Source organism: Tursiops truncatus, chromosome 7, assembly GCF_011762595.2.
Source record: "Tursiops truncatus isolate mTurTru1 chromosome 7, mTurTru1.mat.Y, whole genome shotgun sequence".
Classification (NCBI taxonomy): domain Eukaryota; kingdom Metazoa; phylum Chordata; class Mammalia; order Artiodactyla; family Delphinidae; genus Tursiops; species Tursiops truncatus.
In genome coordinates this window covers 32,401,583-32,419,325 of record NC_047040.1, presented here as the reverse complement: position 1 = coordinate 32,419,325, position 17,743 = coordinate 32,401,583, and the positions used below count along the sequence as shown (strand labels likewise).

Sequence of the window (17,743 nt, the reverse complement as noted above, 5' to 3'; positions counted from 1 at the left end):
AGTAATTAAATGAGGAAAGAACAGTCTTTTCAACAAATGATGCTGGAACTGATGATTTATTCACTTGAAGCAAATTATAGACCTAAATGTAAAACCTACAACTATAAACTTGCAGATGAACTCATAAGAATACATTTTACAATCTGATGTCACAGCTAAAAAATCTGAGTTTAGGAAAGCTGAATCTTTTATAATGGGCTGCAAGCACACCTTCCTGACCTTTGCCCTGGAGGGAAACATTAATACTGATGAGGAAGCAAACCTGCCTTCTATTCCAGAAGGAGACTATTTCTGCCTTCCAAGTAGTTCGCTGTACAAACATCCTTGAAAAGATACGTCCAGAACAAAATGGCAGTTAATACCTTGCTCTTAAGAGACTCAGTTTCCCAACACTGCCTATCATCCGCTAGGCCTTGTCAGACCACCACGTCTTAAGGACCATAGGGAAGACATAAGCTGCATGAGCAAGTAGCCCAGATCCCCAGAGTATCCACCACTGTCGTACCAGTGCCCCTTCCTCAGCTAACACATTTGGTTTTATAAGTGATCTTGTATGATCAGATGGAGGAGGAAGAAAAAGACCAAGCTTCGTTTACAGATGGGATGGCTCAGTATGTGGGGAAAGCCAAAAATGGGTAGCATTGAAGCCTTACTTATGGGTGGTTTTGAAAAACAGTGGCAAGGGAAAACCACCTCCATGGGCAGATCTTTGTGGTGCACCATGTAATTTACTTTGTGTGGAAAGATAAGAGACCCAAAGTTAGAATATATACATATATATGGAATCATGGGAAGTGATGAAAGGCCTGGCCAGCTGCTGAGAGACATGAATGGAAAAAGATTTTAAGATTGGAGACAAGAAGGTCTGGGATAGAGGTAGGTACATGGACATATGAGAGTGGGAAAGAAGTGTGAAAATCTTTGAGTCACATATTAGCACCCACCATGAAAGAGGCATTAAACAATCAAGTGGACTAAACAACCAATCCAATTCATGTCAGGTAGTCCCTGCACTGGCCACTCCAGGGCCGGTGCAATGGGTAGGTACATGAACAAAGGAGCCACAATGGCAGAAATGGAGACTATCCATGGGCTTAACAGCATGAACCCTCCACTTACCAAGGCTGGTCTAGCTATTGCTACCACTGAATGTCCAATTTACCAACAACAAAGATAAATGCTTAGTGCCCAATTCCTCAAGGAGACCAATGGGCCACATGCTGGCAAGTTATGTATTTTGGGCCCTTTCCATTCTGGAAGGGCAAGTTCATTCTCATAGGAACAGACATGTATTTTATGTACATGGTTTGCCCTTTATGTCTACAGGGCCTTAACCAGCACCATTATCTTAAGGGCAGTGGAGTATTTGATTCATTGGCAAGGGATTCCACATAACATCACCTCAGACCAAAGGACCCACTTTACAGTAAATAAGTGCTGGAGGGAGCCCATGACAATGGAACTCACTGGTCATATCACATACATCACCCACAAGCTGCCATCCAGATAAAGCATCAGAATAGCTTGCCGATGTGACCTGGATAATTAGGAAGAGGTACAGCTGCCATTACACAATGGAATATGTAATAGTGTAGAACCCAGGTGATTTACTTGGGCACTACTTTGTACTTCTTTGCCCAATTGTGACTGCAAAGAGAAAAACCATAGTCTGAGAAGTACATGATTACCAGGTACTCAGGCAGTTCAGAATAATCCAGTCATTCTTCCAGACTAATCAAGCCTCAAGACTTGGTAGCTGAGTGAAGAGAATCTACCATGGATAGCGGAGAAAGAAGATAATAAGTATCAGTTGTGGACCTCAGAAAAACTACAGAGGCTAACTTCCCTTCCAAGTTTTTTCTCAGGAAGAGAGTAAGGTGGGTGTGTGGAAAAAGGCCCAGCAAAGCCCAATCATCGTGGGTAATTCTCATTCCAAACTCCCCACTACGTTGGTCTAGGAGTTGTTGGGCCTGCATCATAGTTCCACTTCTCTTTCTGCCCAATCCAGATTCCTTCCTTCACATGTATTAATCCTTACTACATATCTTGCATCTTAAACTCCATCTCAGACTCTGCTGATACAATGCGCAAGTACCCCATACACTCAACCTGTAGGAACTTTATCAATATGACAGACTCCTAAATATTTTTTGAGATTTCTCTCTGACCTTCTGGCATGTATTATTTTACTAAGGCATCTAGGAAATTTCTACTTTATGCTCACCAGGTCTCAATAGTATGTCATCAGAGTAATGGACAAGCAAGATATTGTGTGGAATACCATTACAAATAAGTTAGAAATTTTATCTTATTATGTCACAGAGGAGAACTGACGAAGTCCTGGAGTAAAACACTGATGGTGTAATGCTGTCTCTACTAGGTAAAGGCAAACTGTATCTGATTATCCTTATTCATTAGAATTGAGAAAAAAAATTTGCACCCACCAAACAGGCATTTTAATGGCAATAATAATTACCATGTGGATCAGAGTCCCAGCAGGAGACAGATGGCATGCTGAAACCAGTAATTAAAAGAGAGTTCAGTAAAGGAAATATTTATGAAGGTGTGGGAAAGGTTTAAGGAAACCACAAGGTTTCAGTGCTCCAAGACTAGCAGCAGAGGTGAGCCATCACCAACCCTAAGCCTGAAGTGGCAAGAAGGGAGTTCCATTTCCTAGAAAGGGTATCTGTATGGGAAGGGCCATAGGACAGGAGCTATGGTAAAGTGAGTCCACAGCATGAAAGACAGTAGAATGACTATCTTGACTTTACTTTCCTCTCATCCTCTCATCTTATGCTACTATTTCCCGTTGGCCAAATCCAACCAGAATTTGGATCAGAGGGCTAGGGAACCCACTGAGTGTCCTTTTATATGGACAGTACCACCTATAGAGCAGAGCAAGACAGGCCCATGCTTGGGAGTTACCCACATATCACAAATCCATAAAAAAGTTAAAGAACGCATGGGCAAATCAGTATTCGATGGTCAGTCAGGATTTGGTGGTTAATCAGGATTTTGTGGTCAACAAAACTGTTAACATCCATTCTCATAGCTAATACTGCTCAGGCTCCAGGGAAATTCTTCATATCTCACATTCTATATCTTTGAAATATTATAAAATGTGACTGCATCTAAATGCTATAAAGGTTTGTAGGCTGTGCTGCTATAAAACTGGAGGAGAATATAACAGTGGAAAGAGTATTTGAGCTTGAGCAAGTCGATAAAAATAGATAAATTACTTTAGCCAATCTTCGTTCTCAGTAGAAACACAATAGATTTTTGCATAATGAAACATTATTTCTTCTCTTAGGGTTCCATCAGTGGACTGGAAGTACTCAACAATTATTGTGGTGACCACGGTGGTTGCAATTGGCAGCTTAGGAACACTTTTCCATATTAAATTACTGTTCCTTTTAAAATAATATATATGTAGGTCTAGATATGATGTGAGTAAAGTGTGGTACCACTTCTTTATATTACCCTACAGATCTAGTTATCACTTTAAGAGATGGTGAGAATCACAATATAAGTGATACAATTGTTATGATAAATTTAAACTGTTTTATAATATTTGCTGCATAACAATGTTACCATATGCAACAACTCCATTACAGTTGAACACAATAGATAAAAGTCATTGTTCATTTCTGAAGCTAAAGATTACTTTAAAAATTTTATTGATAATTCCAGTTGCTACTGCCTCAACAGAGCAAAATTTCTTCAATTTGAAAGAATTAAAAAAACTATTCTATACATAAATTATGTTTCAATAAGCCTGAGATTGTTTTAAAAAAATCTATCCAAGAACCACAATGACCGAAGACAGGATAATTTGGCATTTCTGCAGACAGAAGACAAATGATGTCAAAAATCTTGACTTTAAAAAGAGATTCTTCTGAAGTAAAGGGAAGAAAAATAAATTTTATGAAATAAATATATAATGTGTGAATTATGCATCTATATTTTATATTTGATCCAAACACCACTAGATTATTATAGAACACCCAGACATGTGCAATAAAGTTCAGTTAGATTTTGTTATTACATATATTTTAAATCTACTTGGAAAAGTGTTGGTCGGGGCACAGCGATGATAACTCCTAATGTTTTCTCCAAGCCAGGGTTCCTCCTTCCCCAACAACTCGATCCCGGAGTCGTGGGCGTGTCTGGAGTCTCGGGCGTGCCAGGAGTCGCGTCCGCCGGAATCCCGCCCCGGGGCGCGGCTCCCATCTCCCAGAGCTCCTCCGCGCTCCCTTGCTCCCCTGGCCAGCCCTGGCGGCCCAGGCCACGCCCCCAGCGGCCCATTTGTTCGCTCGTCCCGCGGGCGCCCCCGCACACCCCTCCGTTGCGCGGGTCCCAGCCCGCTGAGGCGCTGCTGCCGAGCGTGGAACCAAGACGTGGCTCCCTGGCGGAGGAGCCATGTTGGACTTCGCGATCTTCGCCGTTACCTTCTTGCTGGCGTTGGTGGGAGCCGTGCTCTACCTCTATCCGGTAACCGCCGGCTCGGCCTCGGTCTCCCCCGCATCCACGTCGCCCTGCCCGCGGCGGGCCGCAGGGGGCGGGCCCGGAGGGGGTGCGGGGAGAGCTCCTGCTGCGGTTCCGGCTCAGTCCAGCTCCGGGGCATGTGACGCTTCGCGGGCGCGCGCGGGGCTGGCGCTGAGGACTGAGCGGCGCGGGCCACACGGCCGCTTTCCGACGCCGAGTGAGGCGGGCAGGTGGTTCAGCGCGGATACGGCCGCCGGGGGCTGAGGGCTGGTCCGCGGGTCCGGCTTCCCTGCGCCTGCCCTCGCCACGCCACTGTTAAGGGCGGGTCTGAAGCGCTTTGGTGGCTTTCGGGCAATAACTCTGCCCACTCCAGTTCCATTTTCTAGTGTGCCTGGGAGGAAACTCCAGGCTGCTCCACGCCTTTCCCCTTTCCCAAGGATTCTCCCCCAGTGTTTATTTTGTCGTCTACTCTTCCATCTGTCTTTCGACTTTCATTCCTGAAATCCAAAGTCCTTAAGGTCCAGACCGGGTCTTGCTCCTTGCAGGGCCTCACGGGCTAAATAAAGCGGTCGTGGAAGGAGCTCTGTGCAGGGGGAGGTTAGCTGTGAGCTTCACCTAGCCTAGTGCTTTATCTCTGAAATCTCCTTCCGGCCTTCTTTCTCTTCTTGCCTTCTTCAACCTCAGAAGGTGGTTCTGAAAACAAAGGAACTAATGGATGAGGGGTTCATCTGCAAAGCAAGGTGGTGGTTTTGTAGAAGAAGTTGTAAAGCAGCAGCACAGTGCCAAACACATCGCTGGCAATGACAGAACACCTTAAATATTCTCGCTGGTAAATGGGTTGGATTGGAGTATTGCAATTGCACAATCTGGAACTTTCAGTGAATCTTATTTTCTGAGAAATAGCCATCTGGAAGGTTAGGAGAGTGCGGGAGTAGGGAAATGAGATTACCAGGCAACTCACTTGAGGGTCATGAAATTAAAATAAGACTAGTCATTATGGGTGTGTTTTTCCCCAGCAGTTTTTTTTTAAATTTGCGGTACGCGGGCCTCTCACCATTGTGGCCGCTCCCGTTGCGGAGCACAGGCTCCGGAAGCGCAGGCTCAGCGGCCGTGGCTCACGGGCCCAGCCGCTCTGCGGCACGTGGGTTCCTCCCGGACCGGGGCACGAACCCATGTCCCCTGCATCGGCAGGCGGACTCTCAACCATTGCGCCACCAGGGAAGCCCTTCCAGCAGTTTTTCTTCATCTGTGTGGAATCAGGGGCAGTTGACAGAATATTGGGTTTAATTAGAATTGGTGTTTTACTAGGTGGTTTTGACAAAAGGATATAGGGCAAGGGAGTGGTTATAATGGACCATGGAATCTCAGCTGGAGAGAGTGGAAAATGAGTATATGAGTGGGTGGGTTAAAAGTTCTTTTGGGGTAAAAATAGTTTTTGGAGTCAAGATGTTAAAAATAGTGAAAAGGAAAAATAGGAGGTGCTTGGAGATTTGGATGCTTGATGTTAAAACTCTGGAGATGGTGAAGTTATTGGTAATGTCAAGACCTAGTGTACAACCATAGGAATGAGTGGCTGAGATCGGGTGGAGTTTTGAGTTGGGGACAGATGGGTCAGGAAAGAAGATAAACTTCTGTAGGAATAGGAGTCTGGGGGACGAGGGAAGACCTGGGGATGGTAGTCCTGGGCTTAGTGTGGTGTCTAATGTAGGTAAGGAAAAAGGTCATAGTAACATTCTGGATGGTCTTAAGGTAGATGATAGTGGTGAGGCTACGATTATCAGGAAGTTTGGCAGGGTCTTGCCAGGTGCATGCCAATTTGGGGATCTCATCAATTTAGCTATGTGGAAGATGTGGATATAGTAAAGGGCAGGAGAGCATTTTGCCTGGTGTTCTGGGGCTCACTCTTCATTTCTCCTCTTGAAGGGTGGAGGTTGGTGTAGGAGCTGTCTTATGCAAAGCGCACAGACTTCTGAGGAAAATACATTTTTTGAGGTCTTGCTTGTGTGAAAACCTTTCTGTTCTAGCTTCACACTTGAATGATAGTTTGGCTTAGTGTAAAATTCTAAGTTGGGAATAATTTTCCCTTAGAATTATAGGGGCCACCACCCACCAGCCGGTTGTTCCTGAATCTGTAGTCTCAAGGTCTCTTTCCAGAAGGATGGTAATCACAAGAATGGTGTCTGAGGGATCTGTATACTGGCTTTTTGCTAATTGTTAAAATCTTGCGTCTTACCCTGCCTTTCTGGTTACTGAGTGCAAATCTGATTGCTTCTTGTGGAAATTCTCCTCTGCAGACCCCCAGAGGAGGCCTCACAACTACGTCAATTAATCACTACTCCAACAGCTTAACACTTCCAAAAAAATTGGTTGGATCGTTCGTCCACTGTTGTCTCCTCTCCCATTCTCTTTATCGGTATTTTCTCCTTTTTTATATCTTCACTTTCATTTTGTGGGATTTCAGGAAGAGATAATTGATGAGTGTTATCAATCTACCATGTTTAAAGAGAAGTCAGGAAACTTGTTTCAGTCAATAATTTCAACCTAGAAAATAAAAAGTTGGCTTTTTTTATATGACTGACTTTTTCTTTTTCTAATTGAGTTCATTCCATCCTTTTCCCCACTTTTTATAATATCAAACTTGACAAGTTTCCATTATTGATGAGACTGTAGGATAAAATTTTACATTGTAGGTTTCATTGTCATCAGTTAAATGCAAGTTGCACATACTATTACCTAGATAGTATTTTTTTGTTTTGGAAAGATTATCACTTCAGACTACTACTTTTTTTTGTTTGTTTTAAATTTATTTTTATTTATTTATTTTTGGCCGCGTTGGGTCTATGTTGCTGCGCATGGGCTTTCTCTAGTTGCGGCGAGTGGGGTCTACTCTTCATTGTGGTGCACAGGCTTCTCATTGCGGTGGCTTCTCTTTCTGCAGAGCACGGGCTCTAGGTGCGTGGGCTTCAGTAGTTGTGGCACACAGGCTCAGTAGTTGTGGCTCACGGGCTGTAGAGCGCAGGCTCAGTAGCTGTGGTGCACGGGCTTAGTTGCTCCACAGCATGTGGGATCTTCCCAGACCAGAGCTTGAACCCGTGTCCCCTTCATTGGCAAGCAGATTCTTAACCACTGCACCACCAGGGAAGCCCCTAGATAGTATTCTTATAGGATTTAGTACAAACTGTTAAACTCTTCAGTTAGTATAATTCAACCTAGTATCTCTCTTTTGGCATACATACCCCAAAGGAGGAAAAAAGTAAAGTTGTATAAAGATTTTCATGGCACTACCTATAACAATGAGAAAATAAAAGAAAGAAATAGCCTAGATGTTTTATAACACTATAGCAGGAAGATGATTACACAATTCTGGATACATAGTGGAACACTGTTTAGCCTTTAAATGTTCAAATAAATAAATATTCATTTATTTGTATAATGTTAAGTAGGGGGGAAAAGGGCAGAATGTCAGACAAATAAACTCTGATTAGTACTAGCTAAAATCATTGACAAAATTCAGAATTGATTCTGGAGTTGACTATTTTAGGTTATTTTTCCTATAAATATTTAGTTTATTTAAAAATAGTTTTACAAGATATCTTATTATAAAAGTAATACGCTTGTTGTAAAATAAAAAAAAGACACTAACTTCTAAACCCAGCGACCATAAACCCAGTACAAAATTGTAAAACATGAAAATTCCCCCAACTTTTTCATAGTTCATTCTTCAGAGCTTGTCACTTTAACAATTTGCTATGAATTATTTTGTTATTTACTTCTATACCAGACACCTTTCTGACTGTATGACCCTGATAATAATAACTGCATTAAAGCAAATGATGAATATCACATTGTATTTTGGTAAATTTTTTGACTAGAAAGAGGAGAACTATTTTAGGAATGAAACTGTTATAATCATGACATTGATTTTTTTTTTTTAAAAGCCAAGCCAGATGGGACCATATGTAGTCTCAGAACAAAGAAAAATGTACTTGATTATGTATTAATTGATGAAGAACGGATGTTAAATTCTTCAAACACCTTAGTTTAGTTGATAGAGAGGAGGAATATTAGGATAATGCTTTTCAATACAAAGAATCCAGTTTTTGTATTTTAATATAGAAATAATCTCTGAGATTCAACCAATTTGGAAAACCATCATTTAAGGTCCTGCAGATGTCTTGGGAAAATGCATCTGACTTATGGGATATGTGATAATTCATCATACTAAACTTTTTAAAATTTTTTCCCTAAGGCTTCCAGACAAGCTGCAGGAATTCCAGGGATTACTCCAACAGAAGAAAAGTGAGTTGTTGTTTTTTTAAATCAAGTAGAGTCAACTCTTAATTTTGGATCAAAACTAAACCGTATCTTTAGGTTACTCAGTTTATTTCATTCCTTTGTTTTCTCTAAACTTATCTCTGGGCATACTACCTAAACTTTGTTAAGAACAGAAAGGAAGCCTGTATAAATCAAAACCTTTAATTTCTTTCACTTCTGTTAGCCAGAGAGTGTTGAAAATAGAAAGAAAGGATTAAGATAGAAGGAAATAAGAAAAAGTTGCCATAGCTGATTTAAATTAGCCTGTGATTGAATAGCCAATGATGGTGTCCATTGCTATCTCAGAATGAGTTGCTGCAAAAATTGGATAGTTTTCCAGTGTCTAAGTCAGATGTTCCTCGTGTAGCTTTTTTATTTGGTGTGAAGTGTTATGAATTCTCAAAATATCAGACAAATCCATATCCAAATGTAACTACCGAAAGAGAGAAGTCAAATATAATTCAGTTTTGGATTTTGCAGTAATTTGAATTTTGTGTATTTTTGCTCTCATCTGTTGACACAGTTAATTCAGAATCAACTAGTATTGTTTTTCTGATTCTTCCATGTTAAATTGATTATTTTGTCAAATGTTGCTCTTTTTTCAGAGATGGTAATCTTCCAGATATTGTGAACAGTGGAAGTTTGCACGAGTTCCTGGTTAATTTGCATGAGAGATATGGGCCTGTGGTCTCTTTCTGGTTTGGCAGGCGCCTTGTGGTTAGTTTGGGCAGTGTTGATGTGCTAAAGCAGCATATCAACCCCAATAAGACATGTAAGTTTAATTTTCTTTTTAATTAGAGTAGATGTCTATAAATGAAGATCCATACATTGTTCTTAGGAATAGCTAACATTTATTAAATACTTTGTATTATATGCCAGACATTGTGCTGAAGTCTTTATATTAATTACTTCATTTAAGACACAGTATTGTAAAATGATTATTTTCTTCCTTCAGTTTATAGATATGTACGGAAAAAATCCCAGTGTAAATGCCAACAGGAATTTTTTGGAACCTGAAAAACTAGTTCCAGGGTACGTCTGAAAGAGTAAAGGTACAAGAGCAGTTAAGAAACATCTAGAAAGAACATTAGTGTGGGAGATTCTTGTACCATCAGGTCGAACAGTGTATTATAAAACCTGATGAACTTAAAGAATCTTGTACTGTGATAGGACTAGACGGATTGATGGAATGGAGTAGGTAGCCCAGTAGACAAACCGAGTATATATGATAAAGGTAGCATTTTATGATAAAGGGGAAAGGTAATAAATGGTTTGGGAAAACTAGTTAGCTACTTGGAAAAAATAAATCTCAGTCCCTGTCTCCCTCTTTATATCAAAATAAATTAGAAATGATTAAAATTTGGAGTCATAAAAGTAATAGAAGAAAAAATGGTTAAATCTTAAATTTTTTTGAGGGGGTTGTTGATAAGCCCTTTTGTACCCTGACACGAGATCTAAGAGCCATCAATCACAAGATGGGTAAATCTGTCTACATAAAAATGAAAAAATTTCAGTACAATAAAAAACACCATGAAAAAGAGAGATAGGAAAATGTTGGCCACATACTATATTTCTGTAAAATAAAAAGGTACCATGAAGAAGTTTAAAAGAGAGATGGGGGAACTATTTACCACCTATATATATATAAAGTAAATGAAAACTAATAAGTAAATAAAATGCAATTGTGGAAAAATGGGCAAAAACAAGGTAATTAAAAAAGAAGAAATAAAAATAGCCAATAAGCAAATTAAAAGATTTCAACCTCACTAATAATCAGTGGGATGCAAATAAATATGAGATTTTCACTTATCTGACTAGAAGAGATGAAAAATGTTGGCAAAACTCATTGTTGGTGAGGGAATGGAGAAACATGGAGTATAAATGTTTTACAAACTATCTGGAGAGAAGGTTGGCAGTGACCTTTGACTTATCTTAAGGAATTATCATAAGCTGATAATCACATAGATGAGAAAAGACATTAGTATTATTCATAATAAAAACGTAAAACTTAAAAATTTTTAATGGCTGCATTAAAGGATACATTCAGGCATTAATATGATGATACAGGTTTATTTTATTTTGTTCTTCAGATACTCATATAGCAATTTCTATATGCCAGCACTATTGTAAGACCTTACACATGTTAACTGATTTAATCCTCAGAACACCTTATGAAATACGTATTATGATTATCCCCACTTTACAGAAGAGAAAACTGATGTACAGAGAGGCTAAGTCATTTGCCCAAAGTCACACAACTAATTAGTGATGGAGCTGGGACTTGAAGCTAGGCTCCCTGGGCTGGGTCTGTTTTCTTTTTTTTCTTTTTTTCTTTTTTTGCGGTACGCGGGCCTCTCACTGTTGTGGCCTTTCCTGTTGCGGAGCACAGGCTCCGGACGCGCAGGCTCAGCGACCATGGCTCACGGGCCCAGCCGCTCCGCAGCATGTGGGATCTTCCCGGACCAGGGCACGAACCCGTGTCCCCTGCATCGGCAGGCGGACTCTCAACCACTGGGCCACCAGGGAAGCCCATGGGTCTGTTTTCTTAATCACAGAATTTCCGCAACGTGGAAGGATGGCTCCGTTAAGAAATGCAAAGATGGGTATAACCAGACATGGCCTCTGCTCCTGTGGAATTTATAGTCTAGTGCTGGGGAAGTGGGGGAGCATGTAAATGGTGTTCGAATGATCACACTAATGAACTGAGAGACGTGCTCTGAAGGAAGGGACTGTAGTTCTTTGCAACATCTGAGAGATTTTTCTGTCTGTCTCTCTCTGGTGAGAAATGTTAACAGCTGTAAAAAAAAAAAATCTCAGATATTTAACAGTGACTATCTCTGTGTGGTGAGATTTAGATGAATTTATTTTCTATGTATCTATGTTGTTTTAATTATTTACAATGACAGTGTATTTTTGCGTATGTGGAAACAATACAGTCATTAAAGAAACACTTGTGGAATTCTCTGGCGATCCAGTGGTTAGCACTCTGTGCTTCCACTGCAAGGGGCCTGGGTTTGATCCCTGGTTGGGGAACTAAGATCCTGCGAGCCTCACAGCGCTGCCGCCAAAAAAAAAACAGGAAACAAGAAACACTTAAAAATGAATGAAGGAGAAAAGAAAAGAAATTTTTGGATTCAGCTAAATAATTTTAACTGTAATACTTGACAGTTACATACACAAAATCAATTTTGCTTTAAAAATCAGTGGTGTTTTTTTTTTTTTTTACAAAGTGAAAGATATTGCTGTCATGGGAGTAGAAAATTTATGTAAATATTAATGATTTACAGTGAAATTCCCAGTCAGAATATTGTTTTCCTGCCAATTTTTTTTTTTTTTTTTTTTTTGTGGTACATGGGCCTCTCACTGTTGTGGCCTTTCTCGTTGCGGAGCACAGGCTCCGGACACGCAGGCTCAGTGGCCATGGCTCACCGGCCCAGCTGCTCTGTGGCACGTGGGATCTTCCTGGACCGGGGCACGAACCCGTGTCCCCTGCATCGGCAGGTGGACTGTCAACCACTGCGCCACCAGGGGAAGCCCTTTCTTGCCAATTTTTATTGCCTCTTGAACTGTTCACATTTAGGAAAGACAAGGGAGTTGTGAAAAAAGTTCATAGTCTCTTGGCTACAGTCCTGTACCTCCCTGATCTCTGTTCTTTTGCTGGAGATTTTTTTTTTTTTTGAGTGATTACTTTGCCTTTGAAATGTTTAATTTGTCTGTTTCAGCGGACCCTTTTGAAACCATGCTAAAGTCATTATTAAGGTATCAGTCTGAGAGTGGGAATGTGAGTGAAAACCTCATGAGGAAAAAATTGTATGAAAATGGTGTGACTAATTCTCTGCGGAGTAATTTTGCTCTCCTGCTAAAGGTAAGGTAGTTTGTCCTGGAGTTCTATCATACAGATAATAGTATATGGATCTTCCTCGAGTTACGATGGGGTTATGTCCTGATAAACACATCGTGAGTTGAAAAATATCATAAGTTGAAAATGCATTTAAATACACCTAACCGCCTGGACATCATAGCTTAGCCTAGCCTGCTTTAAACATACTCAGACACTTACGTTAGCCTGCAGTTGGGCACAATCATCTCACACTAAGCCTATTTTATAATAGAGTGTTGACTAGCTCGTGTAATTTATTGAACACTGTACAGAAAGTGAGAAATAGATTGTTGTCTGGGTGCAGAATGGTTGTAAGCTTATGGGCTCTTTGCTGTCATGGTCCCACGGCTGGCTGTGGGCTACGGCTGCTGTCGCTGCCAGCGTCACAAAGTGTCGTACTTCATACGCTAGCCCAGCAGAAGATCAAGATAAGTTCAGAGGACCGTTTCTACTGAACGCTTATGGCTTTTGCGCCATGGTAATGTTGAAAAATTGTATGTCGGGGACCGTCTGTATATTTTAACTATTAGTGTGTCTTTGTTTTTCCTACTCTTTTCTTACCTGTCTTTCGAAGCTGAATTTTACTCTTTTTTTGCCGGGGCGGGCCGCACTGCAAGGCTTGTGGGATCTTAGTTCCCTACCAGGGGTTGAATCCATGCTCCCTGCAGTGGAAGCGCAGAGCCTTAACCACAGGACCGCCAGGGAAGTCCCTCTAAGCTGATTTTTATTCTCCTGAAATTCTAAAACGAAACAAAAACAAAGCAAAAATCTTAACATCTGGACTCCCTATGTAAGTTGGAATGATGGGAGCAGAGAGAACCTGAAGACCTTTTATGTATCAGTAGATTTGTCCATTGTTTTCAGACCAGACTAAACCAGCATTTCCTAAAATATGGTCTGAACTCACCTGAAACACTCCCTCTTGTTTAAGGTGCAGATTACTGGGCCTTTACTTGGACAAACTGAATCACTGGGAGGGGCACCTGACATTTTTAAGAAGCTCAGCAAATCATTTACAAAGGTTGAGAGCAATACTAATCCTTACCGTTTCCTTTTTGTTTCTGAAGACCCTTAGCCAAGCCCTGTGCACTGCCTCACAGTTCCCTGTGCTCCCACAGGGCTGTTGCAGACCTTCACCCTTATTCTAGTACTGCCAGTCCTACCAACCCCTTTGCTTGCTGTAGATGTCCTAGCCTCCTGCTTTGCTGAGACTATGGAGTCCTTTACGTGTGAACTCTCTCAGTAGCCTGTTCCCCCACCAGTAGACTCTGTCCATCACAAACCTTGGTTCTTTTTTCTTATTTTAAATCTTGAAGAATCCTTCCTTCTGTCCAAAGCTAATCTATCCATTTGTGCCATTTAAAAATAATGTAATTTATAAAAGTAATATATGGTTGCTAAAGAAAACGTGGAAAATCTGATAGTGTAAAGAAATCACTCATAATTTGACTATAGATTTTTTATATGGTTGAGATCATATTGTATGTACAATTTTATATACTTTTTCACTATAAAACATATCGTAAGCATTTCCCCATCATTAAAAAATTTGCGGGGACTTCCCTGGCTGTCCAGGTGAAGGCTCTGCACTTGCACTGCAGCCGTGGGGTGAGGGTGGGGTGAGCATGGCTTCGAGGTTCCATCCCTGGTTGGGGAACTAAGGTCCTGCATGCCCTGTGGCTCGGCCAAAAAGAAAAAGAGAAAAGAAAAGAGAAGAAAATTTCCAAAAATAACTAAAATTATGCTTTTTCTGCTAGTCACTTTATAAAATATGGAAACATTTAGAGAAGTCCTAAGGAAAAATAAACACTTTTACTGCTGTTCATTCCCCGGTGATAACCATGGTTAACATTTTAAAATACTTTGCATCATTCCAGTCATTTCTGTGTACAGTAGAATTTCAATCAGCTTTATACTGTAGAGATAGTTTTAGACTGCATTTTTATTTACCATTATATGATAAATATTTTTATAACAGTAAATATTCTTAGAAAATTACATTTGAAAAGAGTCTCTAATGTCACTTTTACCTTCTGAATATCTTTCAAATTGCTCTACTCCACCAGCACTGCTCCCATCCTGGTTTAAGCTTCCATCGTCTTATGTGGATTGCTTGTTTCTCTGCCTTCTCTCTGCCCTTTCACAATTTCTACCCTCTGTTAGGGATTCTTAGGCTTCTTTTAAGACATGTACCCCTTGCAGTTGTGGTGAAACCTACAGACTCCTTCGGAGAATAGCATTTGGAAATGTGTAACTACAAAGGAAACCAATATAGTTATCAAAATGTTATTTTTAAAAAACTTGTGATATTATAATATCAGTGCTTTATTGTTAATGTATTACATAACAAGATCTAGCAATGCTTCCTCAAACTTCCACAATTTTAAAGTAATGATGTTATGAGAGACAAAACCATTATTTTGAGAGTTGTACAATAACCAAAATATAATGTGAACGTATTTGAGATTTGTATTGTGACAAAGTTAAAAGGCCTATATTCAGAAAGAAGTGCTAAATTTTATTTAGAGGTTAGTGAAAAATAAAGATTTTTTTCCCCCCTCATCCAAGTTCATGGACTCCTGGATTCTGTGCACAGACCCTTTGGTATCTATGGACTGGATGTTCATAACCCCTGAGAACAGACACTTTCAAAATACAATTCTTATTTTATCAGTCCCTGATCAAAAACCTCCAGTGGCTTCCCTTTGCTCTTGGGACAAACTCCGAAGTCTTGAATGTAATCTTAAAGACCGTATGTGGTTTGGCCTGCCTACTTTTCCAGCCTCGTTTCCCACTTTCTCATTTGTGCTTACACTCTAGCCACCCTGGTTTTCTCTTAGTTCTATACCTTGTTCTCTGCTATCTCAAGGGCTCTGTATATGCTGTTCCTGTTGCCTGGATTGTCTCATCTAACCATCCACACACCTAGTTAATGCATGTTCATTCTTCAGCTCAGTTTAGATGTCACTTCCCCAGGGAAGCCATCTCTGATCATCCCACTGTCCCTAGGAAGGTCCCCCTTTTAGATGCTGTCATAACACCCTTTGCTTTTCCTTTGCAACACGTCCTAATTTGTAATTATATTATGTGTAATTCTTTGAATAATCTTTCCTAAGCTGTATGCTCCACGGAGGGAGACACTATTCTGTTTTGATTTCTACTGTATCCGTGGGTCTTGGTGTAGAGTAGGCCCTCAGTAAATATTTATTAAATCAGTGAATGAATACCGACCAACTTACAGGTCCTCAATCCATAGTCTCTTCTCTTATCTCTGTGGGTCTGTTCTTGCTATTTTCTCCTCAGCTAACTCCTGGCCAGCTCGTCTTCCAATATCCAGTTTAGTTACCTACCCTCTGCCATTCACTCTCTTTACTACCATGACAACCTGGCCATACTTACATAACAAAATTAAATTGACTTTCTTATCTCCCTTCTTATATTGTGTTTTCCTTCCCCTTTCCTGTAATCTGTGTACCTCGAAGAAAGTTTTTATTTTGTTGTATGTTTAATGTAGCTTCTTGGGAAGTAGTAGTATTGTATAGAGCAGAGACTTTAAGCTTGGGCAAAAGGCTTTGAATCTTATTTCTGTCATTTAGTATCTGCATGATTCTTTGTGTGTTACTTGGCCTTTGTGAGCTTTTATTGCCTCTTTTCTTTTTTTTTGGCCACTCTGCAGGGATCCCTTAATTTCCCGACCCGGGGTCAAACCTGTGCCCCTTGCGTTAGAAGCACAGAGTCTTAACCACTGGACTGCCAGGGAGGTCCTATTGCCTCATCTTAAATTGAGGATAATAGCATCCACGTTACAAATTTGCTGTGAGGATTATATGAGGTCATGATGTAAAATACCTAACAACAGGTCTTAGAACACAGTAACTACTCAAAAAAATACCTTTCCTTCCTTTGTTTGAGAAGTAGATTTTCCTGCTGTTTGTTTGCTGCTCCCCCCACCTCCCAGCATTCTTCTGTTAAATTTTCTTCTTTCTTACATTTTTCCTGCTCCTCTGAAACTACACCTCCTTATTAATGCTTCCAATTTAGTTAATGCGTTTCTTCTTTCATGCAGGGTTTTTATAGTTGATGGGCCTATATCTGTCCCATTTGAAGGGTTACGTAGGAGTCCTTACTGTTCTATATAGATTAAACCCACATTCACTCACAAGTACACAAATACACCGCACTGACTTTCACATTGTATATGGTAAATAATTTTTTTTTTTTTTTTTTTTTTTTTAATATATTTATTTATTTATTTTTGGCTGTGTTGGGTCTTCGTTTCTGTGCGAGGGCTTTCTCTAGTTGTGGCATGCGGGGGCCAGTCTTCATCGCAGTGCGCGGGCCTCTGACTATCGCGGCCTCTCTTGTTGAGGAGCACAGGCTCCAGACGCGCAGGCTCAGTAGTCGTGGCTCACGGGCCCAGTTGCTCCGTGGCACGTGGGATCCTCCCAAACCAGGGCTCGAACCCATGTCCCCAGCATCAGCAGGCAGACTCTCAACCACTGCGCCACCAGGGAAGCCCCGGTAAATAATTTTTAAAACCATGGAAAAAAATTTTTTTTTGAATTTTATTTTATTTATTTTTCTATACAGCAGTTTCTCGTTAGTCATCCATTTTATACACATCAGTGTATACGTGTCAAACCCAATCTCCCAATTCATCACCCCTCCACCCCACTTTCCCCCTTGGTGTCCATACATTTGTTCTCTACATCTGTGTCTCTATTTCTGCCCTGCAAACCGGTTCATCTGTACCATTTTTCTAGGTTCCACATATATGCGTTAATATATGATATTTGTTTTTCTCTTTCTGACTTACTTCACTCTGTATGACAGTTTCTAGATCCATCCACATCTCTACAAATGACCCAATTTCGTTCCTTTTTATGGCTGAGTAATACTCCATTGTACATATGTGCCACATCTTCTTTATCCATTCGTCTGTCGATGGGCATTTAGGTTGCTTCCATGACCTGGCTACTGTAAATAGTGCTGCAGTGAACACTGGGGTGCATGTGTCTTTTTGAATTGTGGTTTTCTCAGGTATATGCCCAGTAGTGGGATTTC

The 17,743-nt window shown here is 40.6% G+C and overlaps 1 protein-coding gene across 5 annotated transcripts in view; it reads left to right on the top strand.

Moving 5' to 3' along the window:
* The first annotated feature begins 4,178 nt into the window (after positions 1-4,178).
* CYP20A1 (cytochrome P450 family 20 subfamily A member 1) overlaps positions 4,179-17,743 on the top strand; it is a 77,747-nt gene continuing 64,182 nt past the window's right edge. For 2 of the 5 annotated variants that reach the window (XM_033859882.2, XM_019939090.3), the window contains exons 1-4: positions 4,183-4,491; positions 8,735-8,784; positions 9,405-9,571; positions 12,522-12,664. In XM_033859882.2, the coding sequence (XP_033715773.1) occupies positions 4,420-4,491; positions 8,735-8,784; positions 9,405-9,571; positions 12,522-12,664 (432 nt within the window). In that variant the 5' untranslated portion in view covers positions 4,183-4,419. Of the gene's footprint in view, positions 4,492-8,734; positions 8,785-9,404; positions 9,572-12,521; positions 12,665-17,743 lie in introns of those variants that run through there. The other 3 variants (XM_033859883.2, XM_033859885.2, XM_073807376.1) reach the window with 3 other exon arrangements.